The 13,715-nt window shown below is 49.6% G+C and overlaps 1 protein-coding gene across 3 annotated transcripts in view; it reads right to left on the bottom strand.

Annotated features, from left to right (window-relative positions):
* Positions 1-1,868: 1,868 nt before the first annotated feature.
* Positions 1,869-13,715, bottom strand: part of Sema4d (semaphorin 4D) — a 103,774-nt gene continuing 91,927 nt past the window's right edge. For all 3 annotated transcript variants that reach the window (XM_085699519.2, XM_085699517.2, XM_085699518.2), the window contains 3 exons: positions 7,505-7,714; positions 3,375-3,472; positions 1,869-2,612 (listed from right to left, as the gene is read on the bottom strand). In XM_085699519.2, coding sequence (XP_085555645.2) covers positions 2,586-2,612; positions 3,375-3,472; positions 7,505-7,714 — 335 coding nt within the window. In that variant the 3' untranslated portion in view covers positions 1,869-2,585. The remainder of the gene's footprint in view (positions 2,613-3,374; positions 3,473-7,504; positions 7,715-13,715) is intronic.

The raw sequence follows: 13,715 nt of genomic DNA on the forward strand, positions 1-13,715 counted from the left end.
TCTCAGACTCTGGTGATCTTAGGTCTGTGGTGTAAGTCTTCCTGGTTATTCCCACTGGGATTCCTTACCGAGTTGTTCCTCTTTCACACTACTAATAAGGTCACCGTGTGCAACCACAGCTGCCGAATCCTTGACCTGCACTTGCATCTCTTTCTCCAAGTTTGCCCCGCGTCAGGAAAGAGTTTTACTCCCTGCCTGCCAAGTAAACATGTCCTGGCTTTGGGAATTCCATTAACTGAATTCAGTTGTGCTCAGCATTGTCTCTGAGAAGTGAAAGTAGAGACTGAGTCAGAAATGGCACACTTAATGCAGGGCTGGCCATGTGGCCTGAGCTTGCTGCAGCAAGCACCGCCTGCTGTCTGGAGCCTGGGGTCGCTTCGGTCCCATGTTGACACTGTAATGAGCTTGGTGTCCGTGTCAGCAGGACAGGGTACTCTTGTCTTCTCCCATCCCTGTCAGAAGGCAGAAGGTAGCGAGTGATGGGAGGAAGTCTGGAAATAGATTATTTGAGGGGGAAAGCTCTGAAGTTAGTACCGTGTCAGCTACACTCAGCAGTAGAATTCTGAAATTTGATAAGAAAAAATGATCTGCAGTGTCTCCTGACTGAGGGCCTTCTGCCCTGAGGTTGCCTCGTCCGTAGTGTCTGCCAGTCTAGGCCCCTGACCCATGCAGGAGCCCATGGGTAGGTTTCTGACTTGTCATTCTGTTTCTGGAAGTCCTTCACCAGGTCCCCTCCTGTGGTGCCGTGGCTGTGTCATCACTTCTAGCAGTAGGGACGCTTGCTGAAGCCAGTGCTTTAGATGAAGTCAGCTAGTCTCCGCTGACCTCCACTGTGCCAGGGTGCGCGGGGAACGAGGGTCACTGGAGCGAACACCAAGCTGGGTGAACACAGTGCAGTGTGGCGCCCACTCTTGGTGCACCAAACAGGGATTTTATTTGTTTGTTTGTTTTGTTTTTGTTTTTTTGTTTTTCGAGACAGGGTTTCTTTGTAGCTTTGGAGCCTGTCCTGGAGCTAGGTCTTGTAGACCAGGCTAGCCTCAAACTCACAGAGATCTGCCTGCCTCTGCCTCCCAAGTGCTGGGATTAAAGGCGTGTGCGGCGGTTGGTTGGTTTTTTGAGACAGGGTTTTTCTGTATAGCCCTGGCTGCTCTGTAGATAGACCAGGCTAGCCTAGAAGAAAGATCCACCTGCCTCTGCCTCCCAAGTGCTATAATTAAAGGCCTGCCCCACCCCACCCAGCTGAGCAAGGAGCCTTAATAAGCAAGCTCTCTGCGACCTCAAGTATGTGGCTGCTTTGGGGCATAGACAGGTCCTGACCAGTTCAGACTTCAGGGAAGATGCAGGAAGCAGCAACAAGGCGAAGGACTGGGCAGTTTCTCATGGCTGAAGCCACACCTCAAGTAGAACTAGTGAAAATACTTTATAAAAAATTCCTTTGCAAAGGTATGAGGGAGCTGCAGGTGTGGTTACTATGCACTGGCCAGATGGGTGAGTAGGTGGCAGGCGGTACACCTAGAGGAGGGGACAGTACACATGACCTCCATCCAGAGTGTCTCTGCCTCAGGATCCCTTTTCACACTGGGCTGCAAAGGGACCAGCTAACCTCACACCTAGATGGTTACCTGACTCATTTGTCCCAGAAAGAAGGGACATTGAGCGGGCTGAGCAAGCCAGCGTCTCCAGGGATCATAGAGAGGCATGGCTTTGTTTGGAAGAGAGATTTAGGTTTTATGATTGACAAGAAGAGACATGTCTACCAAGATTAAAGACTGAGCATCTCTTGGGCCACGCCTACCCAGGTCCCACACACCCACAAGCTTCAAAGACTGTAATATAGAGACTTGGAAGCACCTACAAGACACGCTTACTCAGCACTGGCAAAACAGTTTAATACGGCACCAGAAGGTTTGCATAATTGACCTGTTTGGCTTTTCTACCTCAGAAGCGGAGCGCTGACAGGGTAAACATGGGTGGGAACCACTGTGCTTTGGAAAACAGCCTTGTGTTCTGAGATTAGCAAAGAGCAACTTCCTCATCCTCACTCAAGGTTTAAGGCAAAATATTCTCACATGAAATCTCACCTCTCCTATCCCAGAGTGGATCCTGGAACAAAATCAACAACCTGTTTACTAGGTGGCCACATCAACAGATTTGACTTAGATCCACAAAACCGGAGCAGAGTTTAGCTGTGCTGACCCTGGGGGAGGGGCATGAGTGTGCGGTGAAGTCCTAGGGATAATGCAGGGGTGGCCGCCATCAGGTTAGCTGTCACACGCTGCTCCATCAGCTGCTTGGATGTGGAGCCTCAGACAGGTCAGCTACCTGTTTCTCTCAGCAGCTGACCCTTCTGTTATGTAAACAGCTAATGTAAAAGAGTCCTGGTCTCTGTCTCATGCCCACTGGAGTTCTGACCTAGACATTCCCAGCCTCTAGGAGGGGCCACTCAGGCAGTGGGTATGTGTGGAGCCAACCAAGACCAAAACAGCTTGGTGCGGTAGGTGCTGGTGCCTTCATCAGGTATGTCTGCAGCTGGCAGCTGGCGTCAACAAGGTCAGTTGGGTTCTGTTGAGGGATGCCTCAGGTAGCTAGAAGTTGTCCTTGCTGCAGCTCTCCTATATATAAAAAAAAAAAATGTTGACTTTGTGGCCTAAATAGAATAGATCTTGCCTGGGGCAGAGCCCCCCACCCAGAGTTTAAGGATAAGTACTCAGGTGGTTTCCCCAAGGACTCAGAGGCCTGTGTGCTCAAGTTCCTGATCCTGCTCCAGACAGGTGAGCCAAGCATCCTGCCTTCAGAAAGGGACTGTTGTTCAGTTTAGCAGCATCTCTTAGTGTCACAGAGGACCTTGGAGGGGAGACCTGCATAGGCTCTGATGAGAGACAACACTGTTGACGACTGACAGTCATCTAACCCACATACTCAGGCCTCCTTGAGGACAGAGCTCTCCATTTGTGTATAGTAGCTCATCTCAAGGAAATCCTGGCCAGAGCACAGCACAGGGACTTGAGCCTATCTGAGGGCAGCCTGCCTGGGGATGCCTTCCCTTCTGCAGGCTCGTAGGTAGTAACAATCCCACCAGGGCTGCACCAGGGCACCTCTCTCCATGTCATGCAGCAGCAGCTATTCTGCTCTCGTGAAAGCAGTGTGCTCCAAGAGGCCTGTCCAGGGGCTGGGATAGCTACTGACCTGTGCATGACCTACAAATCATATTTTGGTCTTCTCTACCATCTTGCTTCTTTTAGCCTCAGTGACAGCCCAGAATTTCCCCAGAGCAACAGAGAAGCAGAACTTCTCTAAGGACTGAGAGGAAGCCACAGGAGCCACTGGCAAAATAGGGATCCCTTGCAAAGTCTCCCTGGTGACCAAGTACGTACCCATGCCTTCCTCCAGCCCTGCATCAGCCGATCATGCTCTCCAGCGACAGCACGCCATGCAGCAAGCTCCTGGCTCCACTTTTCTTGCTGGAATGCCTCTGCAAGACAAACAGAGTTGTAACATGAGGGCAGGCTTGTTGGAGTTTCTGTCCCACCCAATACGCCAGAGCCGGCAAGCCTCAAAGAAAATCACACAGAGATCTCCATAAGTTATAAAACTGATTGCCCCATTAGCTCAGGTTTCTTATTAACTCTTGTAGCTTATATTAATCCATTGTTCTTATCTATGTTAGCCACATGGCTCAGTACCATTCTCAGCTGGCAGGTTACATCTTGCTTCTTGGTGGTCTGGGCAGGAATGGCGGAGGGAGCTTCCTGCTTCCCATAATACTCCTGTTTTCTTTACTCCGCCTCTACTTCCTGTCTGGTTTACCCGCCTATACTTCCTGCCTGGCCAATCAGCGTTTATTCAAAATAAACAGACTGACAGAATACAGACAATTCTCCCGCACCACAGAGTCAAGGTCACAGCTTCAAAGACCTCTGGAGTGCTACAGGTGCGTACTGTCCATCAGGACCACACCTAGGCTGAAGTTCTGATCTGCTCTAGTGATCTGTACCAATGGGAGAATCCCCGAGCTGGCCCGAGCTGGTCACAGTAGGGATCTGGGGAGCCAGTGGGGTTTGCATTTCATTACTGGTTGGTTGGTTTTTCAGATAGTTTTGCTTTTTCAACCTAGTTGCCTTGAACTCTCCCTGTAGCCCAGGTTGGATCTAAACTTGAAATCCTCCTGCTTCAGTCTTTCTAGTTATGAGATTCCAAGTGTGTGCCACCTCACAGTTGGTGTCTCCACTTGCCCCCTCTTTCTAGCCACAAATGTTCTCCAAGGCTCCAGTGGACCTGGCCTCTACATCCCATTGTCATTTCCTGAGTGACAGAGGCCCCATATTGCAGGTGAGCCTGTAGACCCCTTTAGTAAGAACAGGTGCTACTGCTCAAAACTTAGCTTAGTTCTCCCCAAAGTTGGTAGAATCTTGGGAAGCCAGCTTAACTGTGGGTTCAGGGGTTAGGGGAGATTTCCCTTGCCTCTCCATGGTCCCCTAAGTGTGCTTTCTGGATTCTGAAAACAAACCCAACAGCATGTAAAAAGGCACACCATGTCCTTGAACTGTTGCTTACACCACCAATGTCAGAAGGAATTTCATGGACATGAGCCCATCCAACGTGAAGAACAACTACTAATGCCCAGCGATCCTTCAGAATGCCATGGGAGCCCTAACTTGAAGCTCAGACCTGCTGGCCACAGTGGGGGAGAGGGAGCTAGTTCTTCCCAGCTATCCTTGGGGCCCTGCAGACAGATTTGAGAGTGCAGTGAGCAGTGTGCCCCCCCCCAACTATTAGAATCACTAATAGTAGCTTGGGTATGGCATTGCCATCCTGCATCTTCATTTAGCTGCTCACCTTGGGCAAATCATTTGCCTTCGTGGGCTTCTGTCTCAGCATCAGTTATTTCTTCATCCTTGTAAATCGGCTTCCCACTGCCTGGCGCCTCTCTGGTGACTGTAGGCGCTTGCTAGTGCTGCCCTAACTCCCCTAACTCCTGGTGAGAATTTGAAAGTCACAGCCCCCCCCCGCCCCCGCTGATTCTGCTTCATCCTGATGACCAGGAATCGGGCCATTGCTCAGATGTGGACAGTGAGTTATTGGAGTTTTCTCTAGACCCCACTGAAGGACAGCAAAGAACTTTTTCTTTCAGAAGCTGCAGGAGACTGGAAAGTGGGTAGCTGCTGTCCCAGGACAGCTTCACAGAAGAGCTATGGGGCAATCAGTCTGGATAAGGGAGGGGTAGCATGCTATGGCTTAAAAGACTGCCCAACCAGGGGCCACCCTCCCTCTGCCCTAGCACACAAAAGGTCTCTGGGTTGGGTACATAACAAGCAGATTCAGGGGACATTCAACACTGAAGGAGGAAGCCCTGCCCTTTTCCCAATTAAGTCTCTAGATCTCCAACCCAGCTAAGCCTTGCTGTGCCCGTTATTTGTTCTAGGTCTGGGCTGCTGCTGGGTTTTAATGCTGAGCCCCACTTTGGCTGGAACAGAAGACTCATTCTGTAAGAGCCAGGGGAGGAGGAGATTGTATTGTGCTCAGTGGGAGGAGAGCCTGTTCCTCAGCACCGTGCACAGCATCACCTGCAGGGGGCTTCTGAACTCCTCACCCTGCAGTCCTGACCACTGGCTTCCCGGTGAGCCCCAGGCCATGCAGATGCTACTTGGTCCAGATCACATGCTTTGAAAAAGACAACATGGAAAGAAGAAAATTGGGGAGAATGAAGTCTGTCCATATTGTGGAAGGCAGAAGATCGCCAGCTGTGAACCAGCAGAATGCAATAAAGCCAAAGCCTTCATTTCCAAAAGACCCCTTAGGCTTTAGAAGGTGAAGCTGAGACAACGTATGAGGAAGTAGAAAAGTTAGGAGCTGGCAGGAAAGAGCAAAGTAGCTCCCTAGAGGAGCGGTCCAGCTCTCACATCTTGGAAAAATTCAGAACAGTAGATGGAAAATAGTAAACACAGTCAAGAAAAGGTCCCAGAACTGGGGGGCAAGGGCTCCCTAACTAATGGGCCCTAAAAAAGTGTGAAAAGATCAAGTTTAAATTAACTGTAATTTAAAAAGTTACAGTTTTAAATTGTAACTATTTGAGAAAATAAGCTTCCAGAGATTAAAGAGGTCTCAGGTGACAGATATACAGTGAGACTGTCTCCAAAAAGGGGAGAGAAAACAGGTGAAATGCCCAGCACCACCAAACAGTGACCTCAGATGCCAGGATGGTGTGTCTGGACTGCCTGGATACCCAGCTAAACTAGCACACAGGGATCAAGCTTTGAAGGTGTTTACCTCCACATCTGTTGTGAGGTGTGCCACAAGACAATGCATAAAACAGCTCAGTAGACGAACACATGGAATTCACGGAAATCAGACCCTTGATCCAATATGAAGACACTGGCTTCAAAGTGATGTGATCCCAAACCAGGTGTGGTGCAAGCCTGTAATTCCAGCACTCAGGAAGCTGAGGCAGGAAGATCACAGGAAAGCTTATTTGGGCTACAGAGTGAGGGATTGTCTCAAAAAGTGACACCTTGGCTCTTCTGGGAAGCATATGATGGAAGGTTGTAGGTTAGAAACAAGCCAGTGTGTTTAATGCTCAAATGAGCGCCTGGTTTTGAGTTTATGGTCACTAAGTAACCTGCAAATGGCAATCAGCAGACCACATGAGAAATGGAACAGGAAAGAGAGGCTCTGTGTGTATGAGAGACTGAGACAGAGTGTGGTGTGTGTGTGTGAGAGAGAGAGAGACAGAGAGAAATAGATCAACCCTAGGCTCCCCTGGTCTTGGGGCTTACTGACTTGGCTAGGCTGATAGGCCAATGAGCCCCAAGGATCTACCTGCCTGTGCCTCCCCAGCAATGGGGTAACAAGTGCGTACCATCACACCCAGACTTTCTGTTACATTCTTCTGTTGAGAGAAGGAGGGAGCACACACACATGTTCACCTGTGTGTGCAAGTCAGAGAACACCTTGGAGTCATTTCTCTGTTCGCACAACCCGGGTCCCAGGGATCAAACTAGGTCATCCACCAAGCACTTGTACTTTTAGCCTCACAAACCCCACACTCAGTTTTTTACTTGGGTCCTGGGGGTCAAACCCGGGTGGGTCCTGATGTTTGCATGCCAGGCACTTTATCAAGAGCCTCATCTCCCCAGCCTCTACCGTCTTAGTCACATGAACTCAACTTCCCTTATGGGAAAGTGAGCAACAGGAAGTGTATAGTGTGTGTGTTATGTAAGTGGCTCTGCACGTGTAGCTGTCTGTGTGGCATGTGCATTTGTATCTGGTATACATGCATGTATGTGCAGGCATACATGTATATGGCATATGTACACGTGTGTGGGTGTATTTGTAGTGCTTATATGTATCAGTTCACTATAAAGCAGTGAAAAGCTAAATCTTCCTCTTCCCCAGCAGAAGGCAAGAAGGTTAGCCTTCAGACTGAAGCTCCGCGAGTGTCTTTAGACGGACCACACAGTGACAGAGGCCCTAGAAGTGTTGCTGCCTGAGCAGGCCCGAAACTTACCATGTCTCATCACAGTAATTTGAACCTTTGAGGTCTGGTTCCCTGCTGAGGAGAGGACAGAGCAGCTGTATTCGGTGGTTTCTCGGACAGCGTCACGAAGCCAGCTGAGCGCATGGGCCCTGCCGTCAGGCAGCATGTGAGTCTGCACAGGTACACACGTCTCCAGGGCGTGTCTGTTCTTCTCCCAGATGAAGCGGACGTCTGCCGGACCTGTGGGCACATAGGTTCTCTCTGCATCTCCACCCAAGATTCAAGGGAGCTGCCCAAATGAAAGGCCATCATCTTAGTGGGGCAGCTTCCAGCTCTGTACCAGTCTGTCCTGGAGGAGCTGAGCCACAAAGCTCCACACCTACCCTTAGGTTTCTGTGGTTTTTCCGCAGGCTTCCTTTTCTGACTTCAGGTGTCTTTATTCAGGGCACACTTGCATGGCCTGCACCTTCCATAATACATGGCCCCAACCTCCCGCTTCTGGTTGCTCTGCACCCCACCCCACCCCAGTGAAGTACCCAGTGACAGTGTCTGGAGGTGTGGTACCTGTTCTGCAGGTGTTTGAACCCTAATTCCACATGACCTTGAACTCCTGATAGACCAGGCTCTGCCCTGCAGGTGTCAGGATTATATGTGTGCATCACCTCACATGCCTAGTCCTTTGGGTTTTTATACTAACTATTGAAAAGACGAGCCAAGGGGCTAGAAAGATGGCTCAGTGGTTAAGAACACTGGCTGCTCTTCCAGAGGTCCTGAGTTCAATTCCCAACAACCACATTGGTGGCTCACAACCATCTGTAATGAGACTTGGTGCTCTCTTTTGCCAGAACACTGTATACATAATAAATAAATAAATCTTAAAAAATAAAAAGAAAGAAAGAAAAAGGAAGGAAAGACTAGCGGCGAGCATGGTGGCGCACTCTGCACTCGCAGCACGGGAGCCGGCTGTAGCAGGAGGACCGGCATGAGCTTGAGGCCAGCCTGGTTTACACAGTGAGCTTCAAGCCACCTAGGGCTATATGGTGAGACCATCTCAAACACAAAAATGAAGTCTAAGGTTGGGTGTGGTGGCACTCATATTTAATCCCAGCACTCAAGAGGCAAAGAAAGGCAGGAGAATTTCTGTGAGTTCAAGGGCAGCCTGGTTACATAGTGAGACCCTGTCTCAAAAAGAAAAAAAAATCAAATCTAAGGAAGGTCACCTCTTTCCACCACACTCGCCCATTCAAGGGGGCCCTGTGGGTGGCTTCAACCCAGCATCCTGGAAAGTGGGCAAGACAGGGACATCCAGTAAAGCAGGAGCGGGGAGAGGCTCTGTGAACCCAAACAGAAGACCCCCCCAAGCAGGCAGAAGCTTGACTTCCCTCAAACCCTGAATTATGTTATAGGGTGACTGGGGGTTGTCATGGCTGAGGAATCATGAACAGGGGCTGAACTCTGGCCCCAGGGCCAAAACAGTTGTGATGGCAACAGGTACCCTTTCTGTTGGTCCTGACTTGCGGGTGTTTCTATCTGGGTCTCAGACTGTGTCCTAGAACACCAAAGCTCCAGCTGTGCTGGAACAGGTTCCATTCCATCCACCATGGAGGAGAAGGCACTCATACATGGTTCACTCGCTGGCCCTGCCCTGGACTGAAGATGGCCTGGCAGTTCAAACCAGCCTAGTGATATTGCACTTTGTCTGCTCCTGTTGCTGGGTATGTGCTGTGTCACATTGAGCTGGGCAGACCAGGACCCTTCAGCCAGGCCCTGCCACTTTTGTGTCATCTCCTGACACATGCACACACCCCACAGGCAGGCCTGCCTAGACTGGGCTATGGACCCCACCAGCACGAAAGAGGGCACCTTTTGCTGGGGACCCTGATTCTCGACAATGCCTACACTTCCTTCAGCCTCCCTGCTCCAGATGGGCTGATGTCCCCTGGACTGATGTGGCAATAGCACATTCCCGTCCCCAAGGGCAGCTCCTGCTTGGCCAGAATACCTTCTGAGGTTGGCTCTTCAGGTTCCTTAGAAGCTAGTCCAGCCAGGAATGGAAGACTGGCTTAGGGAGGAAGGGCATAGCAATCCCTCGCTGGGACTCAAAACACTAAGCCGGAAAAACAAAAACAAAACAAAACAAAAAACAAAAACAAACAAACAAACAAAAAAAACAAGGCAGAGCCATGGGATTCTTAAGAAACACCTGGCATCGTCCTTAGCTGTGAGGCAAAGGGGTGGGTATCCAAGGGTGGGAGAACTTACCCTGCCCTGGGAAGGAATAATGCTAGGCAGAGAGTTTAATACTTCTTGATCACAGGTTAAATATGTTTTTTTTTCTTCCTAAGACAGGATCTCAATATAGCCTAAGCTAGCCTTGAACTTTATGTAGCCAAGGATGCCCCTGAGCCTGTGATCCTCCTGCCTTTACTCCCCCCAAGAGCTATAGGCATGCACCCCTAAACACAGTTGATGAAGTGTTGAGGATCTAATCTCAGGCTTCATGCGTGCTAGGCAACCATTCTACCAACCGAGATCCAGTCGGGCTCCACAGATTGAAGAGATTTTTAGTTTATTACTTTGGGCGTGGATTCTCCTCACTTCATCAACCTTGGCATCTAGTCACCTATATCTGGTGCCTCCATCAGTTACTCCTGTGTTGATGTCAGAGGCTTTCCTCTCAAGTGTGTGTGTGTATTGTTTGTTTATATATGTTGTTTGTCTATATATATAGACACACATAGAGAGGGGGGGAGAGAGACAGATAGACAGAGTTTGGTTTTGAGACAGGGTTTCTCTGTGCAGTGCTGGCTGTCCTGGAACTCACTCTGTAGACCAGGCTGGCCTTGAACTCACAGAGCCACCTGCCTCTGCCTCCCAAGTGCTGGGATTGAAGGCATGGACCACCACTGCCTGGGTTGTCACTGTATATATTGAAGCAGGCAGGGTCTCAACTAAACCCCGAGCTCATTGAATCAGCTAGTCTAGCTTTCCGCTCACCTGGATCTCCTTTTCCTACCCCTGGAGTGCTGGGATTACAGGTGGGCTACTGGACATACCTGTCAGGCATTATGTAGGTGCTGGGATCAAAGCTCTGGTCTTCGTGCCTGCACAGCAGGGGCTTTGTCCACTGAGATGCCTCCCCTGCCCTGGGATTCACTTTATTTTATTTTTTATTTATTTTATGTGTATGACTATTTTGCTCGCATGTGTCTGTGTACCGCATGCATGCAGCACCTAAGGAGGCCAGAAGAGGGCCTTGGGTCCACTGGAACTAGAGTCGCAGGTAGTATGTGCCACCATGTGGGTGCTGGAAATCATACTCAGGTGATTTCCAAGAACAAGTACTTTTAATTGCTGATCCATCTCTCCAGCCCCTTGAATTTTTAAAATATATTTTCTAAGTGCAAATAAATAAATAAATAAATAAAATGTTGCTTTCATGTTTAAAAAGTCACTATCTGAAAAAGAATTGAGCTGAATGTGATGACCCATACCTGTAATCCCAGTACTTAGGAGGCAGAGGGTCAACCATAAATTCAAGGCCAAACTGAGCTATATAGCAAGTCCCAGAGGTTAGTATCCAGACACCTCTTGGGAACCTGGCACAGTTACCCCTCTGCTCATGGCAAGCAGGTCTCTGATTGTACAAAGGTGCAAAGGTCCTTTTAATAGACAAGCTCTATCCACCCCCAATCTGTCCCTCCCTGCTGAGGTAAGGTCTCTGCCTCTCTTTCTCTCCCTCCTCCCTCTCCCATCTCTCTCGTTCCAGTCCCCTCTCCCTTTGTCGCAATAAATTCCACACCCAAACTCTGTCTCCATGGAGTATTTTGTCACCCACCATGGTTTGGACCTCACCCGCCATGTTGGGACCTGCAACAAAGATCCCTCTTGTGCCAATGACTTGGATTTAAACCAAGGTCCTATATAGTCATTTCACTCTTTAAAAAATCAACTTCTCTTAGTACCTGCAGGACACCAGTTTCAGATCCCTGAGGACTTCAAAAGATGTTTGCAGACCTACACATACCTCATCCTGAAGACTGAGTTGTCTCTAGCTTTCTTACGGTGCCTGCTACTATGCAGACACCACTTAAATAGCTTTGGACCAGTCTGTTTAGGGGACGGTGGCATGATAGAGCCTGTGCATGTCCAGGACAGGCACAGCTCTGAGGATCTGGATCCATGTGCACCTGCAGATCTCAGGGTCAAGGTCTCCCTTCTATGTAGCTACTCAATGCCTTTTATGAAACCATGTTGTGTTAGCCATTCCTCTGTAGATGAGCATCAACCTGAAATCCAACTTGAACTAATTCTTGTTATAACCAAGGGATGACCATGAGACACTATGTTGTGTGTGTGTGTGTGTGTGTGTGTGTGTGTGTGTATGTTTAAAGCCCAGCCTCCCCTCATCCACCAGCTCTGCCCTAATGTGAGCACAGAAGACACAGGAGGATTCTCACACCAAACCCCCAGGCAAAGCCCGAGTTGGAACTAATCACCAAACCCCAAGAACAGGAACCTCCAACTGCAAGGCTCCTCAAAGGCCAAGTTCTTGTAGTGAGATGAGAGCATGCAGGATGTACTGGCCACAGACCCCATGAGGGCAGACTTAAGGAGCTATAAACTTAAATCTTGCATAACTGTCAGACATGGAAGATGACGAAGTGGTACTTACTCTCTGTTCGTTCTTTAACTATCCAATTCCTTTTGAGTGCAGAAATTAAAGAGAGGAAGAAGGAGCGTTAAAGGTGGGCAGTACATCCCCATCAGTGCTGTGCCATCTGGCACTGAGTGGTGCCAACCCCATCAGCACTGTGCCATCTGGCACTGGGCAGTGAACCCAGAACTGAGCCTATGTGTGACAGGTTGTCCAGGCACATCCCACATACAGGGCACGCAGAGTGTTTGGTTTCGGTTGGTTTTTCAAGGTAGGGTTTCTTTATGTAGCCTTGGCTGACCTGAAACTAGCTCTGTAGACCAGGCTGGCCTCGAACGCACAGAGATCCACCTGCCTCTGCCTCCCGAGTTCTGGGATGAAAGGTGTGCGTCACCACCGCCCAGCTCACACGTTCTTTTACTCATGTCCCAGCTAGGGGCTGGCAGAAGAGTTGTTTCTGCTCTGGGCTACCTGCCTCAAATCCCTTTATGTGGTGGTAGATATTATCAACTTGACAGGGTCTAAAATCACCTAGGAGAGAGGCCTCTAGGCATCCCTGTGAAGGTTTCATCTAGACTGGGAGCCTAGAAAAAATAAAAAAAAAAGAGAAAGACTGGGTATGATGGCACATGTATTTAATCCCAGCATTCAGGAGGCAGATGCAGGCGGATTTCTGTGAGTTCCAGGCCGGCCGCGGCTACACAGTGAGTTCCAGGTCAGCCATGGCTACACAGTGATACCCTGGAAGGTAGGTGAAGGTGGAGAGGAGAGGAAGAGAGGCAGGGAGAAGTGCGCGGGCGGGTGGGGGGGGAGCTTGAGAGTACAAACTGAACGCTGACATTCATCACTGCTTCCTGACTACAGATGCAGTGTGACCAGTGGCCCCGTGCTCCTGCGACCATGCCTTCTGCAGGGATTCATACTGTGAACCAAAATAAAACCCTCTCCCCTTCAGTTGCTATCGTCAGATAATTTGCCATAGCACCACCTTGGACATACATTCATGGTCTATTCCTGGCTTCAAGTCAGTGGATACTAGGCCTCCTGGGTGGGAGGAAATCTGGCAGAGAATCACTGACCCGCCTGTCCCCACGGACTGGTCACTCCCCCAAAGCCTGCGCTCCAGCTACAGAGGCTCTTTCAAAGCTCCCCTCAGCACGAGTCCCCACCTCACCCAGGACAGATTAGCAGCACAAGGCTTTAAGCGTAATTTTTTTCTAGAAATTTCTCTCACACTGTAGCCTTCATGAGTTCCCCAGCAGCCATATCCATTAGTACAGACTTCTCTGAACTGTGTGTACTGCTAGCTCAGACAGCACCTTGTTTGGTCCTTGCCAGCCTGGAATTTAGATCAAGTATGTCTGTTACCTGTAAGGGAAGCTTAGACTCGGAAGTGTGTCAGTCTCTCTCCCTGGCCCTGAGTCAAGTCCCCAGATACCTCCTCATGTAGGTGATCAGGGCTGCACCTGGTGGTCTTGAGAGGTGACGATTTAGCCACCAATGGCTTCTTAGGACTATGGAGCTGAAACACGCCCCTGGAATGAGCATGCAGGGTTTGGGACTCTGGGGGACCAAAGTCTACTG

The sequence above is a fragment of the Myodes glareolus genome, chromosome 14, assembly GCF_982192425.1.
Source record: "Myodes glareolus chromosome 14, mMyoGla1.1, whole genome shotgun sequence".
Lineage (NCBI taxonomy): Eukaryota > Metazoa > Chordata > Mammalia > Rodentia > Cricetidae > Myodes > Myodes glareolus.